This window comes from Camelus dromedarius, chromosome 10 (assembly GCF_036321535.1).
Source record: "Camelus dromedarius isolate mCamDro1 chromosome 10, mCamDro1.pat, whole genome shotgun sequence".
Lineage (NCBI taxonomy): Eukaryota > Metazoa > Chordata > Mammalia > Artiodactyla > Camelidae > Camelus > Camelus dromedarius.
Window position 1 is genome coordinate 76,704,481 of NC_087445.1, and position 23,415 is coordinate 76,727,895.

Consider the following 23,415-nt stretch of genomic DNA (forward strand, 5'->3'; position numbering starts at 1 on the left):
ACCTGCGACACTGTGCTCCTTACGCCCCACGTCTGTTTTCCTGCATCAACATTATCTGTAGGTTTTAGGTAAACATTCTTTATCTGGTTGAGGAAGTTTTCCTCTATTCCTAGTTAAGAGAAATCCAGTGATCAATCTGGTTTCAAACTACTGGTTTTATTTATTAAAAGGTACTTTTGTTAAGCAACACAACATGACCTGTCATGACATGGGAAACCTAAAGAGCCGAGCGGCAGAGTAGGGTCCTCAGGGCTGAAATGGGGATAATTGGGTGCCCTTGGCTGGCTCAGGTACCTTGAATATCCAACCTCACCAAGGTCCACTTGGAGAAACCAGCCCCTCCTCCCCTGACTGATACGGCTATTTGTCCTTGATTGAAGACCCTTATCTGAGCAAGTACCTCCCAGGGACAAGCCAGTCTCCTGTCTCACCCTGCCTCTGCAGCGGTGAGTCAGGTCTCAGCAGGTCCCAGGTGGCCGACTACAAAGTCAAAGTCAGAAGGTTTGACTGAATGAACAAATATTTACTGTTCTATATTTTTGAAAAAAAGTCAGGGAAATACGTGGGAACTGATTCTAGACATGCTTGGCCAGGAAGGAGGGGTGCACAGACAGAGCTCCACGGGAAGTCCAGACTCAGTGGGCTCGCTGGGGGACTGAGAATTCACTTTGTTGCTCAACCAAACCCAGGAACCCACAGTGGCCCACATGAAGGTAAGTGAGTCTTCCAGAAATCCCTTGGAACAACAGATGTAAGAAACCTCAGGAGAGAGGTAAGCTTGTTACCTGCGCATCCACCCCACAGGTGGTCCGGGGAGGGCGAGGAAGCCCCATCCTCTGCCAGGCTGCTGAGGACAGCACCGCAGCAGCGCACAGACACCGTGGGAGAGCGCTGCGGCGGCTCCCCTCTGCAGGCTGCACGGGGGGGGGGGGGGGGCACTGGAGTCAGCCGTAGAACCACGCCCCGGCCCAGCGCAGATGCCGAGGCCCGAGGGCGGCAGCGCACACACCGTGACCTCTCACTTCCACGGGCCGTGTATGCAAGGTTCCCGCAATGGTCAGGCTAGCGCAGTGAGCTGAGGGCCTGGGGTCACAGCTCTCTGTCCTCTCTCTCTGCCCCTCTGCCCCTCCACACCAGCTCTGGTGAACAGAGGCTTCTGTTCGGAGCCTCTTGCTGAATCTCTAACCCTGTATTAGTTTAAGTCCTGGAGCCCCTGAATAGGGCCTCTTCCCAGCCTCACCCAGAGGGGCCAGTGGCAAGGCCTACCCTGGCCTTGCAGGACTGTTGGAACCCCCGTTCCTGACCATGCGTCCTGGTTAGGGCTACTTCCGTCCAACTCACTGGACACCAGGAGGTGGACTGTCCGACCTGGACACTCCTGCCATTTGGTTCTGAAGACCTGCCCGACAGTAGGTGACTGGAAGTGCTCTCCGAGGTCTCTGAATCACGTTATCTGCACCTGAGGTGCACAACACCCAGGGGCTGTGAACCGGCCCCTAGACGCATTCTGTGATGTTCCTAACCTTTTCTCCCCTGTCATCTATATTCTGGTGTCCACTATCGCTCCAGACGTGAGATGCCTCCGTTGCCATTGAAACCCATCACATGCTCCATCCTTGCTTCTGCACAGCATCAGCCCCCAGCCCTAGGCCAGGGAGGGGTGTGAGTGGCCAAGCCCCGGGAGGCTGCGAAGGGGAGGATGGGGCATTTTACCCTTGGAGTTGGTTAGGCTCGAGCTCCCACCACGGCTGACCAGATGCAGGTGTCTCCGTATTTCCCCAGCATTTCTTCCCTGTATCGCCTACTGCCCACTGCTGCTTCTAGAAATGGGGTGTTCCTGCTGCCACCTGCCACAGAAGTGCACCATCTGCTCTCCCCACACATCAGCTCCAAGAAGCGGGGGGGCGGGGCACAGCAGCACTCCAAGCTGGAGGGGCGAGCCTCCCCGCCTCCCGTCTTCAGGGGAGCAGCTAGTGATACCCACCCACCAGGCTTGAGATGTTCCTGCCATTTCCACAGGGGCTTATACCCTCCCAGCTCTCCTGACTGTAACGTGCGGAAAATAATTTGGGTGGAGCTACTGGACACAGAGGGAGTGGGACAACGAGCCCTGGCATAAGGGTCCAGGTCAAGCAAGATGGCAGAAAACTGTGCGGCACATAGGAATTCCTCAGATACACCTCCAAGAATAAACACACCTAAGCACACCTTTAAGGCTGTAAAGTTGCTTTTTGCACTGCCTTGACCGTCACCCACAAATACCAATCGTCTTTCAGTCCTAAGGATGCCCCACCAGGGCTTATACTGGGGACTACACACCCACTGGGGGCTACACTTGGACTCACAGGTAATTTAGAAGGGAAGGAGCAATTTAGAAGAGAAGAGTCCTCATCTTCCAAACATTAAACTTTAACAAGCACCTCAAGGTTTTAAGTTGTCCCTTGGCTAGCTAACAGTCTTCGTGTGAGGCCGATTTTCTGACATCTGAGACGCGCCTCACGGCCCAGCGCGTGGTCACGGACCACTACACCAGGTGTGCTCGAAGTACAGTCGTCTTCTCATACGCTGTTCAGTGTGCGACCATCAGAGCAGCTTGTGCCCTTTGTGTCCATCTGACTTCGTCCGCTTGGTCTATCAATTCCTCAGACCTGGCAGACGCCCCCGCTTGTGTGTGTGAACAGGTTTCTCCCTGCGGCTGTGCTCCTGCTGCAGAGCTGTTCAGCCTTCCAGGTGACCGGGGCCCCTCTTCACTTTGTGGTCATGTTCTTTCTCTTTAGTGATTTTTTTACATTAATGTCGACTTCATCTAATACTACAGCCACACCAGCTTTCTTCTGGTTACCAACTGTTTCTTAACTGGAGTTCAGTCAAAAGAATTATTAATAGTTTCACTTAAATACAATCCACATACCATAAAATTAATCCGAATTTTGTCGATGGGCACTCATTCTAGCTGTCTGGGGGCTTGGACCCGTCTCCCCCCCTTACTCTGGCTCCTCCATCCACCTTGCTTGGTTCCAGGTTTTCCTCTTTCCCTCTCTCCTGCTGCCTCCCAGAGTGGTATCACCCATCCCACTCACTCCATTTTCCTTCCTCCTAGGTTAGTAACACCGTTTCCATCTTCTAGTGGTTATTTTAGGACTTGAAATGTTTGTGTTTCATTTAAACTCTCATTTTTACTCCTTTTACAAACTTGGCATCATTCGTATCCAGGCCCCAGTTACCTGACCCCGTCAATTACACCTGCAGCTCCGGTTACAGGGGCCGATTTTCGTCCCTTCCAAGGGAGTTCTGGACTGACTCCGCAGTCACAAGGGCCACTGAGTTCCTGCTCCTCTGAGCACGGGAGAGGAGGAGGAGGGGGCCAATGAAGAGCCCCACGCCCCCGACGCCCACTCCCTCCTCACTGCGCCCTGCCCCGCACCGGCAACTTCCAGGGAGCACTCTGGCCTCACAAGAGACTGGAGCCCGGACCTGGCCACCCCTTCCCCGGGCCCGAAGTCTCTTTCGCCAGCCCGCCTGAACCCTCCCGCCAAGTGGGCGAGGGGCGCGCGGCCAGGGTCCACTTGCCGCCAGGGGCCCGCGCCTGCTCGGGTCGGGGTGGGGGTCGGACGGCCAGGCCACGGCCCTCACGCCAGGCCGGCCCGCTCCAGGTCCTGGGGCAGGATCCGGCCCTTCTTGCGGGCCTTCTCCAGGCGCCGCTCCGCCTTGGCCGCCTTCTTCCTGCGCAGGTTCTGCCGCCGCCGGTCCTGCCGCTGCTGCATCTGCTCCACCACGTGCGCCGTCCGCTTCTCCCACGTGCGCCTGCGCCGCGCGCGCCGCCGCTCCTTGCGCCGCAGGGCGTCCTGCAGCCGCTGCTCGTCGTCGCGGATGCGCACGCCCTCCGCCTTGTACAGCAGGTTGGTCCACCGCATCCTGGCCTCGAGCTCCCGCGCCCTGCCCGCGTCCTGCTCCCGCAGCTCCTCCAGCCGGGCCCGCCGCGCCCGCAGGCGCTCCAGCAGCTGCCGGTAGTTCCTGCCCGTCAGCGGCGTCAGGTTCCCCTTCAGCTTCCGCCTCTTCTCCTTGCGGCGTCCCGCCTGGCCGGCGGGCTCCGCCCCGCACACCTCCACCTGCGGGAGAGGGCAAGGCCGGCTGAGCGCGCCGCCCCGCAGGCCGGCGGGGACGCGCGCAGCCGCGGCCGCCGGGCGCCCGCCGCACCTTGCTGAAGAGCAGCCCCGGCGGCGCCTGCGCCGCCGCCTCCTCGCGGGGCGCCTCCGCGGCCTCCGCCGCCGCCGCCGCCGCCGCCGCCGGGGCCGTGGCCGCGGCCGCCTTCTCCTTCGCTCTTAGCTCCTTGCGCTTCCTCTTCTTCCGGTCCCGCTCCTGCTTCCTCCGTCGTCGTTTCTCCAAAGCGGCGGGAGACAGCTCCTCGGCGCCGCCCTGGGGGGAAAGCGGGCGCTGGCTCCTAAGGTTCTCCCAACCTCGGGCCCCCCGTCTGGCAGGACAAGCGTTCCACTCGAAGATGCCCGAGCACCCAAAACGCACCCGAAAGACACAAGGGGACCCCGCGAGAACCGCCTGCGGTTTCCAGGCACCTGCCCCACACCAGGGCAGGTCACAAACACGGGGCCACTAAACCTTCCCAATGACCCAAGAAGGGACGTGTCCTCGGTCATTTCCGAGAGAAGAGCAGGGGGCTGGGCCAAGGCCACCATCCAGATCTTGGCAGTGGGTCGGAACACCCCAGCGTCGGTGCAGACCAGGGCACTGTCCTGAGCTCAGCCAGGCAGACAGGAGGGCCCTGGACCTCTGCAGGACAGCAGGGCCCAGAGCCGGGGTCACCTCTCAGGAACTGGCCCTCGGGCCTGTCCCAGGACAAGGCAGAAAGAAGCTGGAGACTGTCCCCACACAGCAAGAGGCCTGGGGCAGGTCCCCGGGGAAGGGGGTGGGGTAGTGAGGCCATTCAGCAGAAAGCGCTGAAGTAGATTCAGGTGCCCGAGCCTCCCATGGCTGTCACCTGGGGCAGGTCACCTCGCCTCAGGCCCTCACCTACCTCTTAGGGCCATCGTGACATTTAGATGAAAAACCTGTAGGAAGGGCCGCCCGGTGTGGGTGTCTCAGCGGAGGCAGCTTCCCCAGGGAAGAAGCTGAGCCTCCCTCCAAGGCCATGGACAGCAGAGCCAGCTGAATACGGGTGGCCCTGGGGACCCAGAGCCCCAAGGTGATGAGAACCACACCTGATGTCTCACAGAAAGGAGCTGTGGCGGTCCTGGCAGGACCCGCTGGAGGGGCAGGAACAGGGCTGAGGCCCTCCTGTCAGCCCCACATTCCACTGAAATGCCCACCAGGCCCACGAAGGGTGGCGGGGCTGGGAGCCGACCTCAGAGGGAGCCCAGCGTCTCCTCCTGCAGGCAGCACTCAGGGAGGTCTCCCCACCCACCTGGCCCCGGGCCTCCTGTATCTTCTCACGCAGGCGCTGCCGCAGAACGTCCAAGGCGAATAAAGACTCAGGCTCTTTGGCCGGGCCATCTGCAAAGGAGGGGTCGGGAGACTGAAAGGACCCCCCCTCCCGGACCTTTCTGTGCCCTCCCCTGGGGCCCAGCTTCAAAACAGCAGTCTCCGTGCACGGACAACCTCCCCCCCCCCCCAGTGGCCACTCATGGATCTGCAGGACATTTCCAGTAATTCTACTCCACCTCTTCAACCTGGATTGACATCCCCAGGACATCCTCATGTGGTATGAAAAAACTCTTCCCACAGTGCAGGCCAAACCCATCTCCCATTCCTCCCAACTTCTGCAGCCGCCCACCCCGCCCCCTTGCCCCCCAAAGCAGCTCTCAGGACACCACTTCTGAGACCTGAGAGCAGTCAAGCCAAGCTACTCCAGGTGCTCTGTGGGACACGGGCCTGCCCCTCTTCATCCCAGTTACTATGTGGCTTGGCACTACTGTGCACTTGTGGAATCCCGTCCACCCACAGAGCCCCTGTGATGTATCCTCTGAAAACCGGTCCTTCGGGAAGTCTCATGCTGTCTCAGTGTGCCTGAGGGTGCTGTCATGGCCAGAGAGGAAGGGCCACGTTTGCTTCGATCCTAGATCCCAGTCGGCCCTGCCCAACCCTCACCGGCAGGGGCCCCGGGGGAGCTGGGGGCCTCTTCTTCCTCCAGGGCTGCCGCAGGCTTTCTGGCCTGAGGCTTCTCTGCAGGGGCGTGAACCTTGGGCTCTGCAGCCTTCTCATCCCGCTCCCGGGATTTCTTCTGGGCTTTCTTCCTCTTCTTCTTTGGGGGCCCACCAGCTTCTGAGACTCGAGCTTTGCCAGCTGAAACACAAAATGAGAAAGGGCTGCCATCCCAATATCTGTGACCCATTCAATAGGTAGGAAGGTGTTTCAAAGGCTTTGGTGCTAGAAGGATGCCAAAGCCAATCAGGATGGAGGATATGGAGACCCTTATCCACTGGGCTCAGAACCACAAACTTCCTAGAGGGCAGACTGGCCACACTTATCGAACCCTGAAAACATCCACATGCTGACCCAGCAGTCTGCTTGTTGAGAATTCATTCTGGATATGCACAAAGATTTGGCCTCAGGGATGCTCATCATAACGTTGTTTAAGTGAAAAACTAGGAAAACCTAAATTTCTTAAACCCTAAATCTACAGGGACAATTATGGCACTGCCACACAACAAACTATAATGTAGCCATCAAAAATAATGACACAGGCTTTCATTTTAATAGGTGGAGAAAATGTTTACAATCTAAAAGGAAAAAATGAATGCACAAAGTAGGAAGCAAATTGTTTCAGGAAGTGAGAAATACTCAAAAAAAAAAAAAAAAAAAAAAAAAAGACCAGAAAGACACAGATCTAACTTATAACTGAGTGGTGAGAAAATTCACTTAATTTCTGTAACGACTATATTTTCCTTATATAAAGAGAAAAAGTTGTTTTTGTTCTCTGGTGGTTCCGTGCCAGGCCCTGCTGCTCTCTCCCTCGTGTGGACCCAGGCAGTACTTTACAATCCCCAGCTCCCTGCAGGCCAGTTTTTGTCTGTTTCATCTGTTTTGTGTATCTGCTTCCTGAGGGTGGCCTTGTCACCCCTGCCATGTAGACCCCCACTGGCAGGAGCCATCTTCTTCTTTCTCTCCATACAGCACCAGGCCCATAGTAATGCGCTGAAATTTTTTTTCATCATCGCTCATCACCTCCATCCATTGTGGAGAGCTGGCCAAGCCTGTTCACGATGCCTAACAGCAGAACACCCATTCCGCAGGGCCACCCCTCCAAGCTTCCTGCCCGGGGGGCGCACATCTGAATCCCTCGCCCCCCCCAACCCAGACTGATGCCCCCAAAGAGCAAGGGAAATGAAGCTGCCTTTAAGCATCCCTTACAATCTTTCCTTCTAGTATTTCACAGGCTTGTCTCACGCATCTACGTGTCTACTCCACCTGAAGGCTACTCGGGTGCGGTGTGGGGTAGACACCGACTCCCGCCGCTGGGGGTGGAGGGGCGCCCCCTTCCGAAGCCCTCCAAGTCCCGGCCCCTGGCTGAGCTTTACCCGACTTGCGCTTCTGCGAATCGGGGCTGGGCTGGGAGCAGATCTTCCTGGCCAGGCTCTGCAAGTACGCATCCTTCGCGAGCAGAGAAGCCATGGCCGAAGCCTCGGGGGTCGGGCGGGGCTCTCTCGGGGTCCTACTCCGGGGGAGGAGGGTCGGGGCGTGGCGTCCGATGCCCGCACCAACCGCCCCTCGACACGCACACCAGCCCCAACTTGCGCGATTCTCACCCACCCGACTGAGCTCACCGGAAACTACCGAATGCCGAGCCGCCGGCGCGCGGCGCCCGATTAGCCAGGCCTGGCTCCACCGGAAGAGGCGCGCGGGGCGGGGCGCAAAGCATTGTGGGCCGCGGGTAGGGGCTGGGCGCGGCCCCGACGCAGCGCCTGGTGCGCAGTAGGCGTTCAGTACCCAAAAAGGCGACAGGAACAGGCTGGCAGGAATTCAGTCCTCGGGGGCTCAGACCCCAGGTGGAAGCTGACGAGCCCGCGTTCGTTCGGAAAGGACTGCGCGCCTCGGGTTCTAAGCCCTGGGATACAAGCGGTGAAGAAAGCCCACGTGTCTGCACCGTTTCAGTGGAAACTGCTGATAAGCCGGGCGAGTGTAGGTGTGGCGGATCGTGGCTTGCCATCTCCATACACTGGGCGATGATCTCCCTCATGGGAAGGAGATAAGCACGCCGGTGACAGGGCGCAGGGGTGAAGTCCAGGCTCCTCTGGCGAACCCCCCCCCCCCTCTTCTCGGTGAGCCTGGCACCAGGCATTGGGCCTGGCATTCTTTCTGGGCTGAGTCCTGATTTCTGCCACTTCACTTCCCAGCTCCGTGACCATGGGCATCACACTTCAGCCCCTTCCAAGCCTGTGGCCGCCCTTCCCTGAGATGCCAGTAACAGCAGCACCGGCTGAGGGTGCAACCAGAGGTACAGGCGCCCGGGCCACGTGGAGTGCAGTAATGGCGGCAGCTTTTCATGGATCCACCAGACATTAAGGCCCTTCTACGTCCTAAACACTACTTTCTAGGCAATGGGAATGCAGCCATGACCCCAAACTAACAGCCCCCACTTGCCCAGAGTCCCCGAGGGGAGGAGGCTGACTTGGGGCCCAAGGTTGTCCAGGCAGAGGCCATGGGCTGTTTTCTGACAGCCACTGGGAGACCAAAGGTGGTCCAAGAATGACAGGGGCAAACAAGAAAAGGAACTAACCAACGCAAAAGGGTGGAGCTGGTTTTATTTAACAGTCTCATTACAAAAATAACCAGAATGTGTGCAGCAGCAAAATCAGGAAGGATCCTGCCTGACTTCTGTAAGAGCAGGTGGTCCCGCTTACCCATAGCCCTGCAGGGGCAGTCAGCGCAGGAAGCTTCCAGGCGAGGTAGCAGGCAGAGCTCTGTGTAGGAGGCCTGGTCTTGGCTAGTTTTGTCTGCTCTGAGCACTACCTCCCCTCACCCTGGTAAACAGCTCAGGTCGGGCCTCCCAACACTAGGCATCCTTCCTGCCCCACTGTTAGGTGCCCAACAGGACAAACTGTCCTGGAAACTTCCCTCTACCCAGCCAGCCAGAAGACAGCAAATAAGAGGTGATGACTGAAGGAAGGATGGGCCAGCAGCCCAGAATGGCTGGGGGAACACTCCTAGGTGGGCTGTCCCTGGGCTGACAGGGCCATAGTGGCTCCCCCAGGGGGAATGAAGGCTGAAGGGAGTTGAGGCTGTGGGGGCCCAGAGGGGGGCACTGGATTTCATTCCGAAGGTCCAGGGGCCCAGGGAGAGGAGCCCTGGGAGGCTCAGGTGTGCTCTGTGGGGCCGGGGCCGCCGGTGTGGGAGTGGGCAGGGGCTGCTGCCTGCAGGGGGCCGGCACTGGGCTCCGGGGATGCCAGCAGAGGGGCTGAGAGGCCATCAGCAGGGTCTGTGTCGAGGTCCAGCCTCCAGTAAGCTTCGCATAGAGGCAGATCATTAGCTTCGCAAAGACTTGAGCTTTTCCACCACCAGAAACCCAGGGAGAGACAGGAGCAGGCAGGATGGAAGCCAGGGGAAGGAAAGCGAGATAGAAGCAGAGTTAAGAAACAGACCACACCCCGGACCGCCCTCTCCTCTGTACTGGCCCCTCCAACAAGCAGGCCTGGCTGAGGGGCAGGCACGTGTGGGCTGCCCCTGCTTCAGGGTCCCCCAGGGATTCCTAAAAGGAGTCTACTGGGACCAGCCACCAGCAGGCTGTGTGATCTCGGCAGGTCCCTTCCACTAACCAACCCGTGTCCTTTCTGCCACATGGCCTTCCTAGCCCCCGCTGTCACTTCCTATCCTGGCTCCAGCTGCCTTCCTCCTCCAGCCTGGCCACATACTCTGTTCACAGCTGCAGGAACCAGTGTCCAGAGCTTGCTAGAGTCCTTCCCTGATCCTAATGCTTCGCAAGCCCCCTGAGGGTACAGACCCTGTCTTCCTTCTGGGTCTGCCCCTGGCTGGGCCTCAGCCTAAACTGGGCAGCAATTAGAAGCGGAGGCCCTGGCATTCTGTCTCGCACCACTGACCAGCTGTGCGACCTCAAACAGGCCCCTTGAACTCAGTCTCCCATCTCTAGTACAGGCACAGCCAGGCCGGCCTCTCGGGGCTGCGAGAAGACTTGGGATGTAGATGCAGGTGAAGAGCATGGCTCTGGAAGGTGGTCAAGAGGGTGCACAGAGCACGGTCCTGTCCCTGCAGTCGTCTTGCTGGCTGTCTCCCGAATCCTGCCCTGCCCCTCGCTTCCTCCCGCGTTCCTGCCCTCAGTGTTTAGTCTCCGAAACCATCCTGAACACAGAGCAGTGTCCCAAGGAGAGTGGAGGGTGAGAGGAAGAAAAAGAGCAAATCGAGAGCAGAAAGCAGAGCAGAGAGTGTGGAGATGGGTGTGTGGGCAACGGGGAAGCACCTGGAGTGCTGGCGGCTCGGGGGGCTGGGGCACACGCAACCCGTGTTGGGGGATAAGCCAGGGGAGGTGAAGACACAGCCCGCTGGTCCTGACGCAGCTGAGCCCCAGCCACTGACATACATTTACAGATGAGGGACGAACTCAGCCTCCGGAGGTACCAGGAATAGTGGGAGGGGCTCCCAGGCCAGACCAGAAACCATCCAGGTGAACCAGAGACTGATAGACCAGGAGCCAGGATGTGGGAGGCCCAGCTCTCAGGACCCCAGGGTTTCACTGTGGGCCTGGCCCTTGGGGCAGCAGAGGGACAAACACAGGGACATAAGGGATTCTGGGATTCTGCAAAACCAAGCGGGGCTGTGAGCAATGTCCCAGCAAAGTTTGAGTCCCCGTGAGACCCGCTCTGGACCCTCTCTGAAGGCCTGGTGTGTAGGCAGTGCTCGCTGCGTGTCTGCTGAGCCGATGGGATCAGGGACGAGACGTGGCCCCACCCTCCAGAAAGGTCTAAACCGCTCTAGCTGGGCAGTGAGACTCTCCCTTCCCACAGAGGCTAGGATGGGCAGGGACCCTGAAGGGCGCACTGAGTCCAGTGCAGGGAAGCCAAGCCTCAGACCAAAGGTGTGCTGGCTCTGGGTGTCTGCGGCCCCAGCATGGCCTCCACAGGACAGAGAGGAGCACTGAAAATCCATGACAGAAAAAAAAAAATTGTGCAGCGAGGGCGAGAGGGAGCATGGACTTTGTGTCTGCTGAGACCTCCCAGTTTCCAGCCTCAGTTTCCCCATACATAAGTTACACTTGGACTCTGATTTTTCAGGACCCCTCCAGCCTCAGGTTTCAGGATTCTAAGTGGTCACGTGAGGACCAGGGAGACGGGTCTTGCCCACTGCCAGATACCTGGGGCCCAGCACGGGCCTGGCATGTCGGCTGGCTCCAGTCTGAACAAGGTTGAGTTGAAAGGGAACTCAGGTGTCCAAGGACCCCAGGCCTGGCTGTCAAGGCCATCCTCTGGGTTCTTTCTTCCTCCTTCCTGGACGTGGGCCTGGGAGGCCAAAAGAGCTAGCCCAGCCTTGGCCAGAATGTTTAAATACTGATGAGACAGCTAAGAGGAGCAGACAGGCCCAGAAAGAGGCAGCCATCACCCCAGGCAGAAAGGCTGGCTCGGCCCTCCCAACCTTCGAGGTTCTGCAATTTTCATCCTGATGCCCAGGCCCCGGTAGATGGTGTAAATTGTCTGTCAATCAGATGCTCTGACCGTGAGGTCTGCTCTGAAACCCAGGCACAGGGCTCTGCTGCCAAGACGGGGAAGGATTTGAAAAACAAGACCTTCGGGCTGCCAGGTGGGGCTGGGCCACCCCAGCTGGCCAGGCCCAGGTCCGCAGGTCCACTCAGCTCGGGGTCCAGCCCTATTTGTACCTGGACGAGTAATACTCCTCCTCCAGCTCGTAGAGGTCGATGGAGACCTCATCTCGCAGGGCGACAAGCTTCCGGTCACATTCCTCCTGCAGCGCTCGCAGCTGCTGGTTGCGCTGGTCAATGGCCTCGTTCACCGATGGGAAGTCGTTGAGGATGAGGAACTGCTTGAGGTCAGACACCAGCTTCATCAGGGACTCGCCAGCTCGGACCTGGGGTGGGAACGGGGGCAGGTAGGATGAGGGAGTGTCCGCAGCCGGCCTCCGTGAGCCTGACGCTGGCTGAGCGATGGCCTCAGTCCCCTCACCTGCAGAGTGGGACTGCGGCACTGATCTCCACAGGGCCGCCGTGAGACGTGGGGGAACTAGAGGGTCAGCTGCAGGAGGCAGCGTCCCTGGCAACCCCCGCAGCCCAAGGAAAAGCTTCCAAGGCGGCGCCATCCCTTCCCGGGTCCCTCACCTCCCCTCCCCTGGCCTCTGCTTGTGCCCCTGCTGGGATGATCTCCAGTCACACGTGTTATTCAAGTACAGGTTCTGCTTCTCAAAGCCTGAAACCCCAGATAAAACTGGGATCCCATTTAACCACCTGCCCTGCCTCAGGGACAGCACTCTTGCCAGCTGGGGGGCTTCCTTTAGGACCCTGTCCTTTGCATTTTCACCTGTGGGCCCGGAGCTATGGACATACGTGGCTGCTGTGCTTGTTCTGGGACATCAAGGGATGCATATTCTGATCAAAGGACCCGACTGCACATCCTGTTCCATCAGGCAGTTCACTTCCCGCACTGACAGAATCGTCCTCTTTCTCACCACCGCCCAGCCGTGGTTGGACACGACCGGACGTGGCCCATTATCTGCCAGCCCCTCTCACGGCTGCCGTGGACAGCCCTCCTCCTCCCCACCCAGGAAACCCCAGTGGGGACCACAAGGGTCCTGGAGCCCGGGCTGTGCCCTCCACCTGGTGACTCACGATGTTGGCGGCTCGCACGTGCATCTCGTAGTTGTCCTGCTCGCCCTGGGTGGCCCTCGACACCTGTGTCTCGTCCTCAATCTGGAGGGCAAACAAAAAGAAACAAGAATCAGCAGGTGCCCTGGCCCACCAGTGCCTGTAAGGCCCCGGCGGCAGCAGCGCGCCCGCCCTCGCCACACCCTCTGGCCTGTCTTGCCCTCCGCATCAGGCCCTGCTGACCCGGCCTCAGACAGTGGTCACCTTAACCCCTCTGGTTCTGTTCTCAGGAGACACAGGCACCTTCATCAGGACCAGCGGAGGCCTAAGGATGCTGGCTGCTGTCCCAGGTGCAGGAGGTCTCAGTCACATTCTTTTTGGGGCGTGGAGCCCTGTTCGTGACGGGCTGTGTCACTAGCTCGGGTGCTCAGTGAGCTGCTGGCCAGACGAATAAAAGGACAATGTGTTTTTTTTTTTTTAAGTGACCATTTACCGAGCACCTCCTGGTTGCCAGGTACTGTGTTATGCCCTGGACCGTCATTATCTTAGGAAACTCTCATGGAAGCCTGGATCACTGTCCAGGGGGACAAACCTGATGCTGGGACAGACCGAAGAGTGCACTCAAGGTGTCTCAGATGGTGAACAGAGGAGCCAGGACTGCCTGTCGTCCTCTTTCTAACCACTGTCCGAGGTCCAGGCTATGAACTGCTCCAACCCACACACCAGGCCAGGGTTTCCACGGTGGCTTGGCCAGAGTAGGGGCAGGGATCACGGCCCCCTTCGTGGTTAGGAGCCAGACTTCCTGGGTTCAAATCTCAGCCGTGCCAGTTATTAGCAGAATGACTTTGGGCAAGCTGCTAGATCTTCTGAGCCTCAGCCCCTCCTCTGGAAGTGGAGGGGAGAGCGGTGGTGCCTTCTGAGCCTCCTCCCCCCTCTGGAAGTGGAGGGAGAGTGGTGGTGCCTTCTGAGCCTCAGTCCCCTCCTCTGGCAGTGGAGGGGGAGCAGTGGTGCCCCGGGAAGGTTAAACAGCACCGGGCACAAGGGGCCTCACAGCTCGGCCTGACAACAAAGTGAGCACTAAATAAATGCCAGCTTTCATCAACACTAGTAATGCTCAGACAAGCCTTTAAGGTCTGCAGCCGTCATGCAGAGACCACCCAACTCGGGACAGCTGCAGCATCAGTGGGCTTGCCGGGACCAAAACCAGACGCTGGTCACTCTGCCCCCCTGGGGGGGGCCTTCCCCAGTTCCTCTACCTGTCCGTGTTCACTCGCAATAGTTCCCACAGTAACCGCTTTACACAGATGAACTCATCTGGTCATCACAAGGACCCTATGATGCAGGGGAAACTGAGGCACTGAGAAACCAAGTCCTTACTCAAACCCTTCTGGCTAGTAAGTGGTGCTGGATGTCGGATCCTGACAATTGGACTAGAGTCCCCTACAACTGCCTTACCAGGACCGTAATTCACTGGCTTGTTTATTTATCTATTGACTTGTTATTGTCAATCCCCTAGCCACCCTCCCCGTGGGGACAAGGGCCTTGTGTGTGGGTTCACTGCTGTATCCCCACCATCTCGCAGGGAGCACGCATGTTTAGTGGATGCTGCTGAAAGCAGACACCCCGGCTCCGCTTACCACTGTCCACAACCTCCAGACCCTGCCACTTCCCTTGGTCTCAGAAGGGGCAGGAGACCGGTGGCCTCGCCCACCTTGGCGGTCTTGATGATTTCGGTGAAGTTGTCCATGATGGACTTGACGTCGTCCTTGAGCCGCTTGTTGTAAGACTGCAGCAGCGTCTCCTTGCTCTGCGGCAGGGCTCTCTGCTGGGCCATGGCCGGGCCTCGGGCAGGGCAGCGTGCACCTGGGACCCAGAGTCTGATGTGAGCATCCCAGCCACCCACCCTCCATGCCCCCGCCCCAGCAGGACGTACAGATCTCCAGAGATCCCCCTTCTGCCAAACTCATTCACCCAGCCCTTCGCACACAGGTGCCCTGCTGGGTCTCCTCCGGCTCTCTCCCTGGGACCCCAGACAACACCTTGCCCCGCTCTGGCGCAGTCTTCTCAGAGGCCGGGCCCACGCACGTCCGCGAGAGGCCTTAGGCGCTCCACCTGCCCCTGCCAGCCGCCTCCCCGCCACCACCCCCACCCTCCCCTCACCTACCCTACCCCTTCCGAACGCACTTTGCCTTCACTCCCCCTCCGCCTCCGGCGTCTCCAAGCCGGGACCCCCGAAGGCCGCCCCACGAGGCCTCTGGGCTCCTCCGCTCCGGGGTTTCTGCTGGGACCACCCTCCCACCTCGCGCCAGGCGCCTCCCGGCTGCGCGCTCTGGGCAGGGTGATCCCCGGCCCGGGCCATGGAGCACGAACCAGAGCCCGAGCTCGAGGTTGTAAAGCCACTTTGGGGTAAATCACACGGGAAGGACGCCAACCCCGCCTCGCAGCCCCAACGCCCACACCTGGTGCGCAGAGCAGGGGCCCGGCGGGCACCTGGCCGGGGCGGGGACGAGCGCGCGCCCCTCCCGGAAAGTCCCGGCTCCCGGGCGCCTCTCCGCGCAGGCTGCCTGCAGCTCCGACCCCCTCGCCTCGCTCTAGGCACCGCCCCCGACCGCGGAGTAGGAGAAAGGAGTCCTGCCGCTTTAAATCCGAAATCCCGCGCAGGCGCCAGTTCTCGCGATCTCGGAGAGCGCATACATATTACCCACAATTCCCTTTTCTTTCTCTCTCCGCCCGCCGTTCAAGATGGTGAGTGAGCGATTAGTCGGCTGTGTTGGCTCTGGGTCTGGGCTTTATCCGCCGCCATCCTCCTCGGGGCGCGGCCACGCCGGGGTCCCTCCACCACCCGGTGGGAGAGGAGTCCCGCGGGGCCTAGTGTGGAGTCATCGGGGCAGGATAGACCCCACGGCGGCCAGGCCGGGGTTGGGGAGGAGGATCCGGGGAGCGCAGCGCCGCAATGCAGGGCTTGGAGCGGACGGGGCCGAGGCGCTTCTGCGCGCGGTGGCCGCCTTAGGGGCCTTGGGCGAAGGGTGCTGAGTTCGCTCTGCTGTTGAGAGCCTGCTCTACTCCGGGCTCTTACGGGGTCGCGTCTGTCGCGGGGAGGGGCGCGGGCTGGCGGGGCCTTCGGTGCTCGTGCAGATGATGTGAGAGAATATTTGCTATCTGAATGGCGGTGCGGACGTCCCCAACCACCAAGATCGCTGATGCACGAGCGGGGTCGATCCTGAGCCCGGAGCCAGACTGCCTCTCCGGGCGGCCCGGTCGGGGCCCACCGACCCCCTCGTCTTCGGAGCCATCCCGGGGCCCGCCCTCCAGGGAGACGAGCCGAGGAGGCGGTGGCTTAGCTTGGCTTTCGTTCTGTTCAGCCGAAGGGAAAGAAGGCGAAGGGGAAGAAGGTGGCCCCCGCCCCCGCTGTCGTGAAGAAGCAGGAGGCCAAGAAGGTGGTAAACCCCCTGTTTGAGAAAAGGCCCAAGAATTTTGGCATTGGTGAGTGAGCAACGGGAAATGTTGAAAACAGATTTTTAGACGTTTTCCCCGGTGAGAAATAGTAGTTTACTGGATAGAAAAACACATCATGTTTACTGGGTTTTATTGGGTTGGGACTTGGGGCTGCCTGGACTGGGACTCCCGGATTTTGCCGCTTTCTAGCTATAAGCTGGGCTCAGTTCTCAAGGGGGAGGCGACGATGGTGTGTGTCCTTCACGGCCTCCCTGTGAGCATCTGACATGGGTCAGCGTGGAGTCCAGACACTGGCCTTTTGGGGTTCCCCTTGGTCACCAGAAAACCTGCTGCTGGAGCAGAAGCAGTTTGATTACAGTGGGGACATGAAGCTTTGGTTCTTTGCTGAATGAGGAGGGGTGCCGCCAGTTCCCCCCCACCCCGTGATCCGGGTGTTTGTGTGCAGATGATGTAAGAATCTGCCTGAAAGATGGTGATGACGTAGTAAACCACCAAGATCGCTGATGCACCTACACCCTCCTGAGTGGGCCTAGATGTGGACTTGACAAAGAATTTGAGCCTCATTCACGGTGGTGCTTTTTAATTCTCAGGACAGGACATCCAGCCCAAAAGGGACCTCACTCGTTTTGTCAAATGGCCCCGCTACATCCGGCTGCAGCGGCAAAGGGCTATCCTCTATAAGCGGCTCAAAGTGCCTCCCGCGATCAACCAGTTCACTCAGGCCCTGGACCGCCAGACAGGTGAGGTTCCGGCATAAAGCCCACACCGGGAAGGGGTTTCTCAGGCTGGTGCATGGTTGCCACCTTTCCTTGGACGGTGCCAGATCTAAGGCCTTTGAAGGGTAGTGGGTTTTCAGTCGGTTGGCTTACTCAAATTTAGGATTCCTTGTGTAGTTTCTGAAACGACACAGTAAAGAGGTTCCATATGTGACGTGACATGTCTTGAACTGTGGTTGTATTCATTTAGGACAGTGACTTAGTGTTTGTTACACTAAGTGACCCAGAGTACAGCTTACGCTACAAGCCTGAACTGACGATCTTTTCTCAGCTACTCAGCTGCTAAAGCTGGCCCACAAGTACAGACCAGAGACGAAACAAGAGAAGAAACAGAGGTTGCTGGCCCGAGCTGAGAAGAAAGCTGCTGGCAAAGGGGATGTCCCCACCAAGAGGCCACCCGTCCTTCGAGCAGGTGAGCGGCCCCCGTGCTGAAGAGGGTGAATGGTGGGGCGGGCTGCTGGCAGTGGTGCGTGGATTTCTTCACCTGAAATCGCTGTGAAGAGTGAAACCGAGCTTTTTAACCCTGAGTCCATAGCTGGGCCCACAGTAGAACTGCTCTTGTGGACAGCAGCTCCCACCCTTCTGATGCAAACGGGTTGTGTGTTCTAGGGGTTAATACTGTCACCACCTTGGTGGAGAACAAGAAGGCTCAGCTGGTGGTGATCGCACATGACGTGGACCCCATTGAGGTACGTCTGATTCATTCTTCAGCGTTGACGGATGAGCTTAGATTGGTTGGGCCTTTGTCAGTACTCAGAATATAGCTTAAAGCCGCAGTGAGCCTGCTCGGTTAAGAGGTCGTGGTGGGCTGGCAGGGGCTGTCTGCTTTTCATCTGAGGACAGTACTGACAGGGGATCCAATTCGTGGCTCTTGCAATGATGTGAATTTTTCACTGAATTAACTTTGAAGTGCAAGTACATGAGCTTTTTAACCCTGAGCAATTGCTGCCGCATTAGCTTTTAAGTTAGTGCTTTTGGTTGGAATACACTCAAGCTGACGATGCTGTCTTCCAGCTGGTTGTCTTCCTGCCTGCCCTGTGTCGGAAGATGGGGGTTCCGTACTGCATCATCAAGGGGAAGGCCAGGCTGGGGCGCCTGGTCCACAGGAAGACCTGCACCACCGTTGCCTTCACGCAGGTGAACTCGTAAGTGTGTAGTGTAGCCCCAGGCTCCCAAGGATCACTAGGGGGCACCACCACCACCACCCGGCATTCACTTAATTCTTCAGGATCTTTCCTCAAAGACTAAACTTGAAAGAATACCTTCTTTGAGCCTTTGCCAGTGATGGTTATGAATTTCTTCACCTGAATAAACCATGTAGTCATGTTGTATCTGAGGTAAAAGGCTTGTATGTGGAGCTAAAAGTGGAGTCATTTCTGCTTTCTGGAAGCCTGAGAGGCCAGTGACCCACATTTCCCCCTCTGCCTTGTCAGGGAAGACAAAGGAGCCCTGGCCAAGCTGGTGGAAGCCATCAGGACCAATTACAACGACAGATACGACGAGGTAAGGAGCAGATTCATGCAAAACGCTGCTCTGGGAAGTCCACCTCTAGTCAGCTGGCTGGCTCTTGGCTCTTCCTGAGCAGTTGTATTTGTCGCTCAACTTGAAACAACTAAATAGAACTACATGAAGCCATGCACTCTGAAAGCCTCAGGAAATGACATGCCAGGCTGACTGCCTCTCCTTTCTTATTACAGATCCGCCGTCACTGGGGAGGCAACGTCCTGGGTCCAAAATCAGTGGCTCGCATTGCCAAGCTGGAAAAGGCAAAGGCCAAAGAACTGGCCACCAAACTGGGCTAGGTGTACCCTACCAAGTTTTCTGTACATAAAAGGAATAAAAATTCTTCAGCCAGTGTTTGGCATTTTGAGTCTTATTACCAGTAAATAATGTTTGGGATGGTGGCAAGTGTATTTTCAAATCCAGGGCCCTTAGCCCTCATAGCAGGCAGCACTTGTGTCAGACTTAACTGTAAATTGCTTTGCAGTTATTCCAAAGGTGAACTAGTACTTGAATATGAATATTCTGAACCAAGCCGGGATCTTACGATTGCCCAGTAACTGGCTCGTCTGGGTAGAAGGGAAGGTATTACACATAGCAGAGGTACTTATTTATTGATACCAGTGGTACATGATCAACATAAAACCAGATCTCTTGGGATAGCTTCCTAATTGTTCAGGAACAGGACTCCCAACAGCTGATCACATCACACACCCGGAGTCCGACGTACGAATTTCTGAAACCACAGGTACGATGTAGCTGCACAGAGTCCATACCTTGGTTAGAAAAAAGTGGACACCGTCAGAGCAGGGAGTGGGGTGGGGGGAGCAGGGAGTGGCTGGGGACTGGGGCTCACCAGGTGAGGATGTACTGCAGGTGCTCATTTCTCAGAGTGACTCTGGTTTGCCCTCCGATAGGTCCCCCAGGGACTGTGCTCTCTGTCGAGAGATCGGGCTCAGTGTCCTCACCATTCCTTGTACCACCAGCTTCTTGGCACTTAACTACCAGCTGTTTTCTTGGAACCGTCCATAACCCTCTCCCAGAGCTATCTTGCCATCAAGTACCCCCACCCCGGCGTTACCCTCAGCACCTGCCAAGCGGGGTCAAGCATTTCCCACTCAGCATGCACACTAGAATACACGGACACAAGTACTGGGAGATGCTCAGGGTACTTGCAGAAGCTACTTGACTGGGGCGGGCTGGTCAGCACGTACTGAAGTCTGCGTCGATGAAAATGGGCTCCGCGCCCGTGAGCCTGGCCATGGCTGCCAGGTCCCGGTAGTGCCAGTGGTTCCTCTCGGGGTCGTTCTCCGGGACGAAGGGCTTCCTGCTTTCCGTCAGCCTCACCGTCCCAACCAGGTCCACTTCTCCCTCAACCTACAAAGGAAGGTGCCAGACTGCCCTTCAGGGCCCTGGGTGGAGGCTGGACGGCTCCCCCAGCGGCAGAGCGCCTTACCTGGCCTTTCTGCCGGGTATCAGGACTGACTTTCTTCCTGGGCACAAAGCCTCTGTTTACCAGGATGGTGATTCTAGAGTAAGGAAAGCAGTCACAGATAGGGGAGGGGTTTTGAACAAGTGACCACTAGTGGTCACTCTGGTACCTCCAGGGACAACAGTGTGAGGAAAGGGTTTAAAAGCTGGTTGAGCTGGCTGTGGGAGTGCCCCCAACCCATGAGCACCATCGGAAAGTTCTTCCTCTTGAGGCCGTGTCTCCATTGGTGAGGGGACCCCCCACCTTTTCGTTTTACTAGCCCCTTGAAGTTAACACTCTCCCAGGCCCCACCACCAATCTGCTTTCTTTGTGCTCCACCCACTGCAGCGTGCAAACAGTGACCAGCACCTCCTTGCTGCCTCTCCTGTGAGCCGACGACCAGGGCCCTGGGGTTTCGTGTATGTGTCAGCATTTGGGAAGCCGCTCCAGTTACTGATCTTGCAGTCACCCCCCACACCGCCATTCCTTATTCCTTTCCCTGGAATACTCTTCCCATCTCTTCATTCACTTTTTGGCCAAAAAGCCCCCTGGGAAGCCTTCCCTGACTTGACTCCCGCCATGCGGACCTGGGGGCACCTTCCTCTTGAGTCCCTCTTGCTGGCCGCTCCACGCAGCACCATGATCGTTAACCCTGGCGGCCACGAGACAGTCTCTCCAGAGAGGCCTGTTTGATTCACCTGCCTGCCTTCCCCTTCAGAGCTCAACATGCAGGAGCTGTTCGGTAACAAGTTAAAATAAGTGGCCTAATTTCACAATTACAAATTTCAAACTCTTCAAGGAATGGGACTTATCTGGGTATCTTGGATTCCCCAGGGCTGGGGTGAGAAGGCAGATGAGTGTGCCCCGCTGGTGTCTGCCAGGCCCAGTCGGGCCCCTGCACCCCACTCACCCCAGGTCAGTGCAGTAGAAGGGAGTGATAACGTAGGCACCACTCTCGGCCGACGAAGAGAGCCGGCCGGCCTCGCGGGCCTCCCGGGCAGGGTCCACCATGGTCCGCGGCATCATGTAGAGCTCCTTGGAGTGGTCAAAGTGCCCCCTGACCTTCACCGGCCTGTACTCCAGGTTTTTCAGTTCCACCGGGCTACACGGGAGAAGCGGAGCTGAGGCTGAGCAAGGTTTGGCAGCAAGAAAAACCCTCTCGAGGGTCCACGAGCCATGAAGCCTGCTGCAGCCTGCGAAGTGACGTAGGTGCCACAGAGGCATAGTGGGGACTGTCCTGCCGGGAGGCATGCACCACCCTCTAAAGGAGAAAGCTGACCTCTCTGTTGCCCTGTGGGAATGTGGAGCTGTGCTGCCAAACAGCCCAAGTTTTGAAGAAAAGCTTACAGACGTGGACTCTGAACTGAATGAAATATGGGGGCCCAAACCGCCATCTGCAAGCCGAGTACGACCCATTTGTTTGCTGCCTTGAATGGAAAGCTTTGTGACTATAGCCGTCCCTGCAGAACAGTGCTTTTATTTTTTTTTTTAATATTTGTTTGGGGGGGAGGGTAACTAGGTTTACTTATTTAATAGAGATACTGGGGATTGAACCCGGGACCTAATGTGTGCACTCTCTGCTACTGAGCTCTCCCCTTACCCTCCCCCCAGGACAGTGCTTTTAAATAAGGGGAGAGGGCAGCAGGGTCACTCTGGGCACATTCTCAAAGGACCACTCTCATGTCAAGACATGTGTCTGCCCTCACCCAGCAGCTAAAATTACTGCTGCAGAAGACCATCAGCCCTGTGAGGGATGCCTTAGTGGGCCTGGGCCTGGGCCAAAGCTGAAGCCCAGGTTCAAAGATTTTTCTATAAATGTCAGGCAGCTTCCCCGAGGGCAGTAGGGGGTCAGCAGGAAGCCCAGCAGGACCACTGATTTTGAGGGCTCCCAGCAGGGTCAGGAAGGCCAGCAAAAGCCAGGCCCCACTGCTGACCTCGAGTGAGCCCAGCCCCGGGTGGGCAGCCACACACACTCACTCTGCGGGCAGCGGGATGGGCTCAGCCAGGACTCTTGATTCGAGCTCTGCGATCAGCTTTAGCTTCCATTTCCGGCGCTGGACCTACGGAAACAGCGTGAGCCCGGGTGAGTGGCAGCAGAGTCAAGGGCTCAGAGCCAAGAGCGCAAGAGGTCAGTCTTTACCTGCCATGTCCCCAGACCAAAGGCAGTCACAGGAATGAGAAGCAGAAACCACTGGAGAAAGGAGTCGTCTTCTGTTTTTGTGGCAGTTGCTTCGGCTGAAGAACTGCCAGACCTGCTGGGCCTCCAGGCCAAGCCTAGGAGATTTCACCACACTGGCATGGGGTCAGAAGTCCCGGAACAAGGAACTGGAACAGTCAATTCCTCAAAACTGCCACTACTGCTCGAGAGAACGTTGTATAGGAGTGCACAGGCCACAAAGTGCAGCCAGGAGTCAACCAGCAGCACCTGTGCCCAGCCCAGCTCTAAACCCAGTGCCTGAGCAAGGCACCCACTCTGTGGATGTGCACTGACTGCATGAGATCTAGGGCTTAGTCCTGGCTCTGCCACCAACCGCGACCTTGGGGTAATCCATGTAACCACGTCACGCCTTTTGTACAAGAAGGCGCTGAGACATCTGCTAACGCGCTACGACGCACAGGTATGGCTCCGTGTTACGAAGAGACAGAACGGGATACACGCAGGATAGTGGTTTACAGAGCTCTCAGGACAACTCTTCTATTTCATGGCTCATAAGTTTAAAGTGGGACAAATGTACACAGAAAGTACCTTACAGTTTTCAGAGGGTGATTCACACCGAGAGGCTCATGGGCCTTGCGGATGGCAAAAAAAAAAAAAAAAAAGCAGGCCTGGAGCAGGCTTACAAAATACCTTCACGTATGCACGGCGCTCTACACACAAATGCCCTTTGCGGTACCTTACAAGCTACATGCAAACTGGGTGACTAGTTACGCCTTCCTTAAGGATCCCAGGCGGTTTCCGTCGGGTTGGCCCCGCATCAGCCCTAGGAGGCGTACGTAGGGCAATTACTGCACGTCTCCGGCCGAGCGCGTCGCCCCGCGGTGCGGGAGGAGCCAGCCCGCAACCGGGACAGGATTTAGAGGCTCAGGCCGCAGTTCCAGAGCTGATCGCAAGGCCCCCGGCCCCTCCGGCAAGTGGAGGGCACGGGCCGGGCGGCTTTCCCCAGATGCCCGAGGCACACCTGCACGAGTCCTCACCTGGGCGCGCGGCGATCCCAAGGACGCTCCTCCGGACGGCGCGGGCCGGGGCCTGCGGAGACGCGAGGGGCTGGCTGAGCTCGTCCGGTAGGGGCGCGCGCCCCCCCTGCCCACCCGACCCCGCACCCGGCCGCCCCGCCCCGGCCGGCTCACCCGCCCCAGCCCAGCCGCGCGCAGCACCAGCCACCGCGCCACCGCCGCCATCGCCCCGCCCGCCGGCGCGCGCGCTTCCGGGGCCCGGAGGC

The 23,415-nt window shown here is 58.1% G+C and overlaps 4 protein-coding genes, 1 long non-coding RNA gene and 5 other non-coding genes across 17 annotated transcripts; 7 read left to right on the forward strand and 3 right to left on the reverse strand.

Annotated features, from left to right (window-relative positions):
* Window positions 1-3,482: 3,482 nt before the first annotated feature.
* Window positions 3,483-7,755, reverse strand: SURF6 (surfeit 6). Of its 3 annotated transcripts, XM_031450894.2 has the most exons (5): window positions 7,530-7,755; window positions 6,100-6,294; window positions 5,417-5,505; window positions 4,198-4,416; window positions 3,483-4,109 (listed from the first exon to the last, which is right to left on the reverse strand). In XM_031450894.2, the coding sequence occupies exons 1-5, from the start codon at window positions 7,621-7,623 to the stop codon at window positions 3,630-3,632; spliced, it is 1,077 nt and encodes a 358-aa protein (XP_031306754.2). In that variant the 5' UTR covers window positions 7,624-7,755; the 3' UTR covers window positions 3,483-3,629. The 3 variants fall into 3 exon arrangements, with proteins under 3 accessions (XP_031306754.2, XP_031306753.2, XP_064346779.1); XM_031450893.2 differs by lacking the exon at window positions 5,417-5,505; XM_064490709.1 differs by lacking the exon at window positions 5,417-5,505 and having other exon boundaries at window positions 7,420-7,755.
* A 130-nt stretch (window positions 7,756-7,885) lies between these two features.
* Window positions 7,886-11,190, forward strand: LOC135322320 (uncharacterized). 2 transcript variants are annotated; one of them, XR_010382845.1, is made up of 2 exons: window positions 7,886-8,134; window positions 8,346-11,190. It is a non-coding gene; the product is annotated as an uncharacterized LOC135322320 (long non-coding RNA). The 2 variants fall into 2 exon arrangements; XR_010382844.1 differs by having other exon boundaries at window positions 7,886-8,130.
* Window positions 8,737-15,464, reverse strand: MED22 (mediator complex subunit 22). 4 transcript variants are annotated; one of them, XM_064490710.1, is made up of 5 exons: window positions 15,232-15,464; window positions 14,410-14,635; window positions 12,797-12,877; window positions 11,834-12,042; window positions 8,737-9,495 (listed from the first exon to the last, which is right to left on the reverse strand). In XM_064490710.1, exons 1-5 carry the CDS (start codon window positions 15,462-15,464, stop codon window positions 9,306-9,308), a joined length of 939 nt encoding a protein of 312 aa, XP_064346780.1. In that variant the 3' UTR covers window positions 8,737-9,305. The 4 variants fall into 4 exon arrangements, with proteins under 4 accessions (XP_064346780.1, XP_010997962.1, XP_010997961.1 ...); XM_010999660.3 differs by having other exon boundaries at window positions 14,484-14,635; window positions 15,263-15,372; XM_010999659.3 differs by having other exon boundaries at window positions 14,484-14,635; window positions 15,232-15,362.
* On the forward strand, window positions 15,392-18,861 carry RPL7A (ribosomal protein L7a). The gene is made up of 8 exons (XM_010999658.3): window positions 15,392-15,517; window positions 16,135-16,255; window positions 16,819-16,968; window positions 17,276-17,416; window positions 17,614-17,693; window positions 18,019-18,149; window positions 18,438-18,507; window positions 18,702-18,861. Exons 1-8 carry the CDS (start codon window positions 15,515-15,517, stop codon window positions 18,804-18,806), a joined length of 801 nt encoding a protein of 266 aa, XP_010997960.2. The 5' UTR covers window positions 15,392-15,514; the 3' UTR covers window positions 18,807-18,861.
* LOC116152828 (small nucleolar RNA SNORD24) lies at window positions 15,903-15,977 on the forward strand. Its single transcript, XR_004136532.1, has one exon. It is a non-coding gene; the product is annotated as a small nucleolar RNA SNORD24 (small nucleolar RNA).
* LOC116152829 (small nucleolar RNA SNORD24) lies at window positions 16,669-16,736 on the forward strand. The gene has a single exon (XR_004136533.1). It is a non-coding gene; the product is annotated as a small nucleolar RNA SNORD24 (small nucleolar RNA).
* Window positions 17,463-17,537, forward strand: LOC116152826 (small nucleolar RNA SNORD36). Its single transcript, XR_004136530.1, has one exon. It is a non-coding gene; the product is annotated as a small nucleolar RNA SNORD36 (small nucleolar RNA).
* Window positions 17,876-17,947, forward strand: LOC116152825 (small nucleolar RNA SNORD36). Its single transcript, XR_004136529.1, has one exon. It is a non-coding gene; the product is annotated as a small nucleolar RNA SNORD36 (small nucleolar RNA).
* LOC116152827 (small nucleolar RNA SNORD36) lies at window positions 18,281-18,345 on the forward strand. The gene has a single exon (XR_004136531.1). It is a non-coding gene; the product is annotated as a small nucleolar RNA SNORD36 (small nucleolar RNA).
* A 240-nt stretch (window positions 18,862-19,101) lies between the features above and the next one.
* LOC105105835 (surfeit locus protein 1) lies at window positions 19,102-23,382 on the reverse strand. Of its 2 annotated transcripts, XM_031449542.2 has the most exons (9): window positions 23,324-23,382; window positions 23,171-23,222; window positions 22,116-22,249; window positions 21,953-22,035; window positions 20,886-21,077; window positions 19,961-20,033; window positions 19,719-19,881; window positions 19,361-19,442; window positions 19,102-19,280 (listed from the first exon to the last, which is right to left on the reverse strand). In XM_031449542.2, exons 1-9 carry the CDS (start codon window positions 23,372-23,374, stop codon window positions 19,211-19,213), a joined length of 900 nt encoding a protein of 299 aa, XP_031305402.2. In that variant the 5' UTR covers window positions 23,375-23,382; the 3' UTR covers window positions 19,102-19,210. The 2 variants fall into 2 exon arrangements, with proteins under 2 accessions (XP_031305402.2, XP_064346782.1); XM_064490712.1 differs by lacking the exon at window positions 19,361-19,442.
* Between the last annotated feature and the right edge of the window lie 33 nt (window positions 23,383-23,415).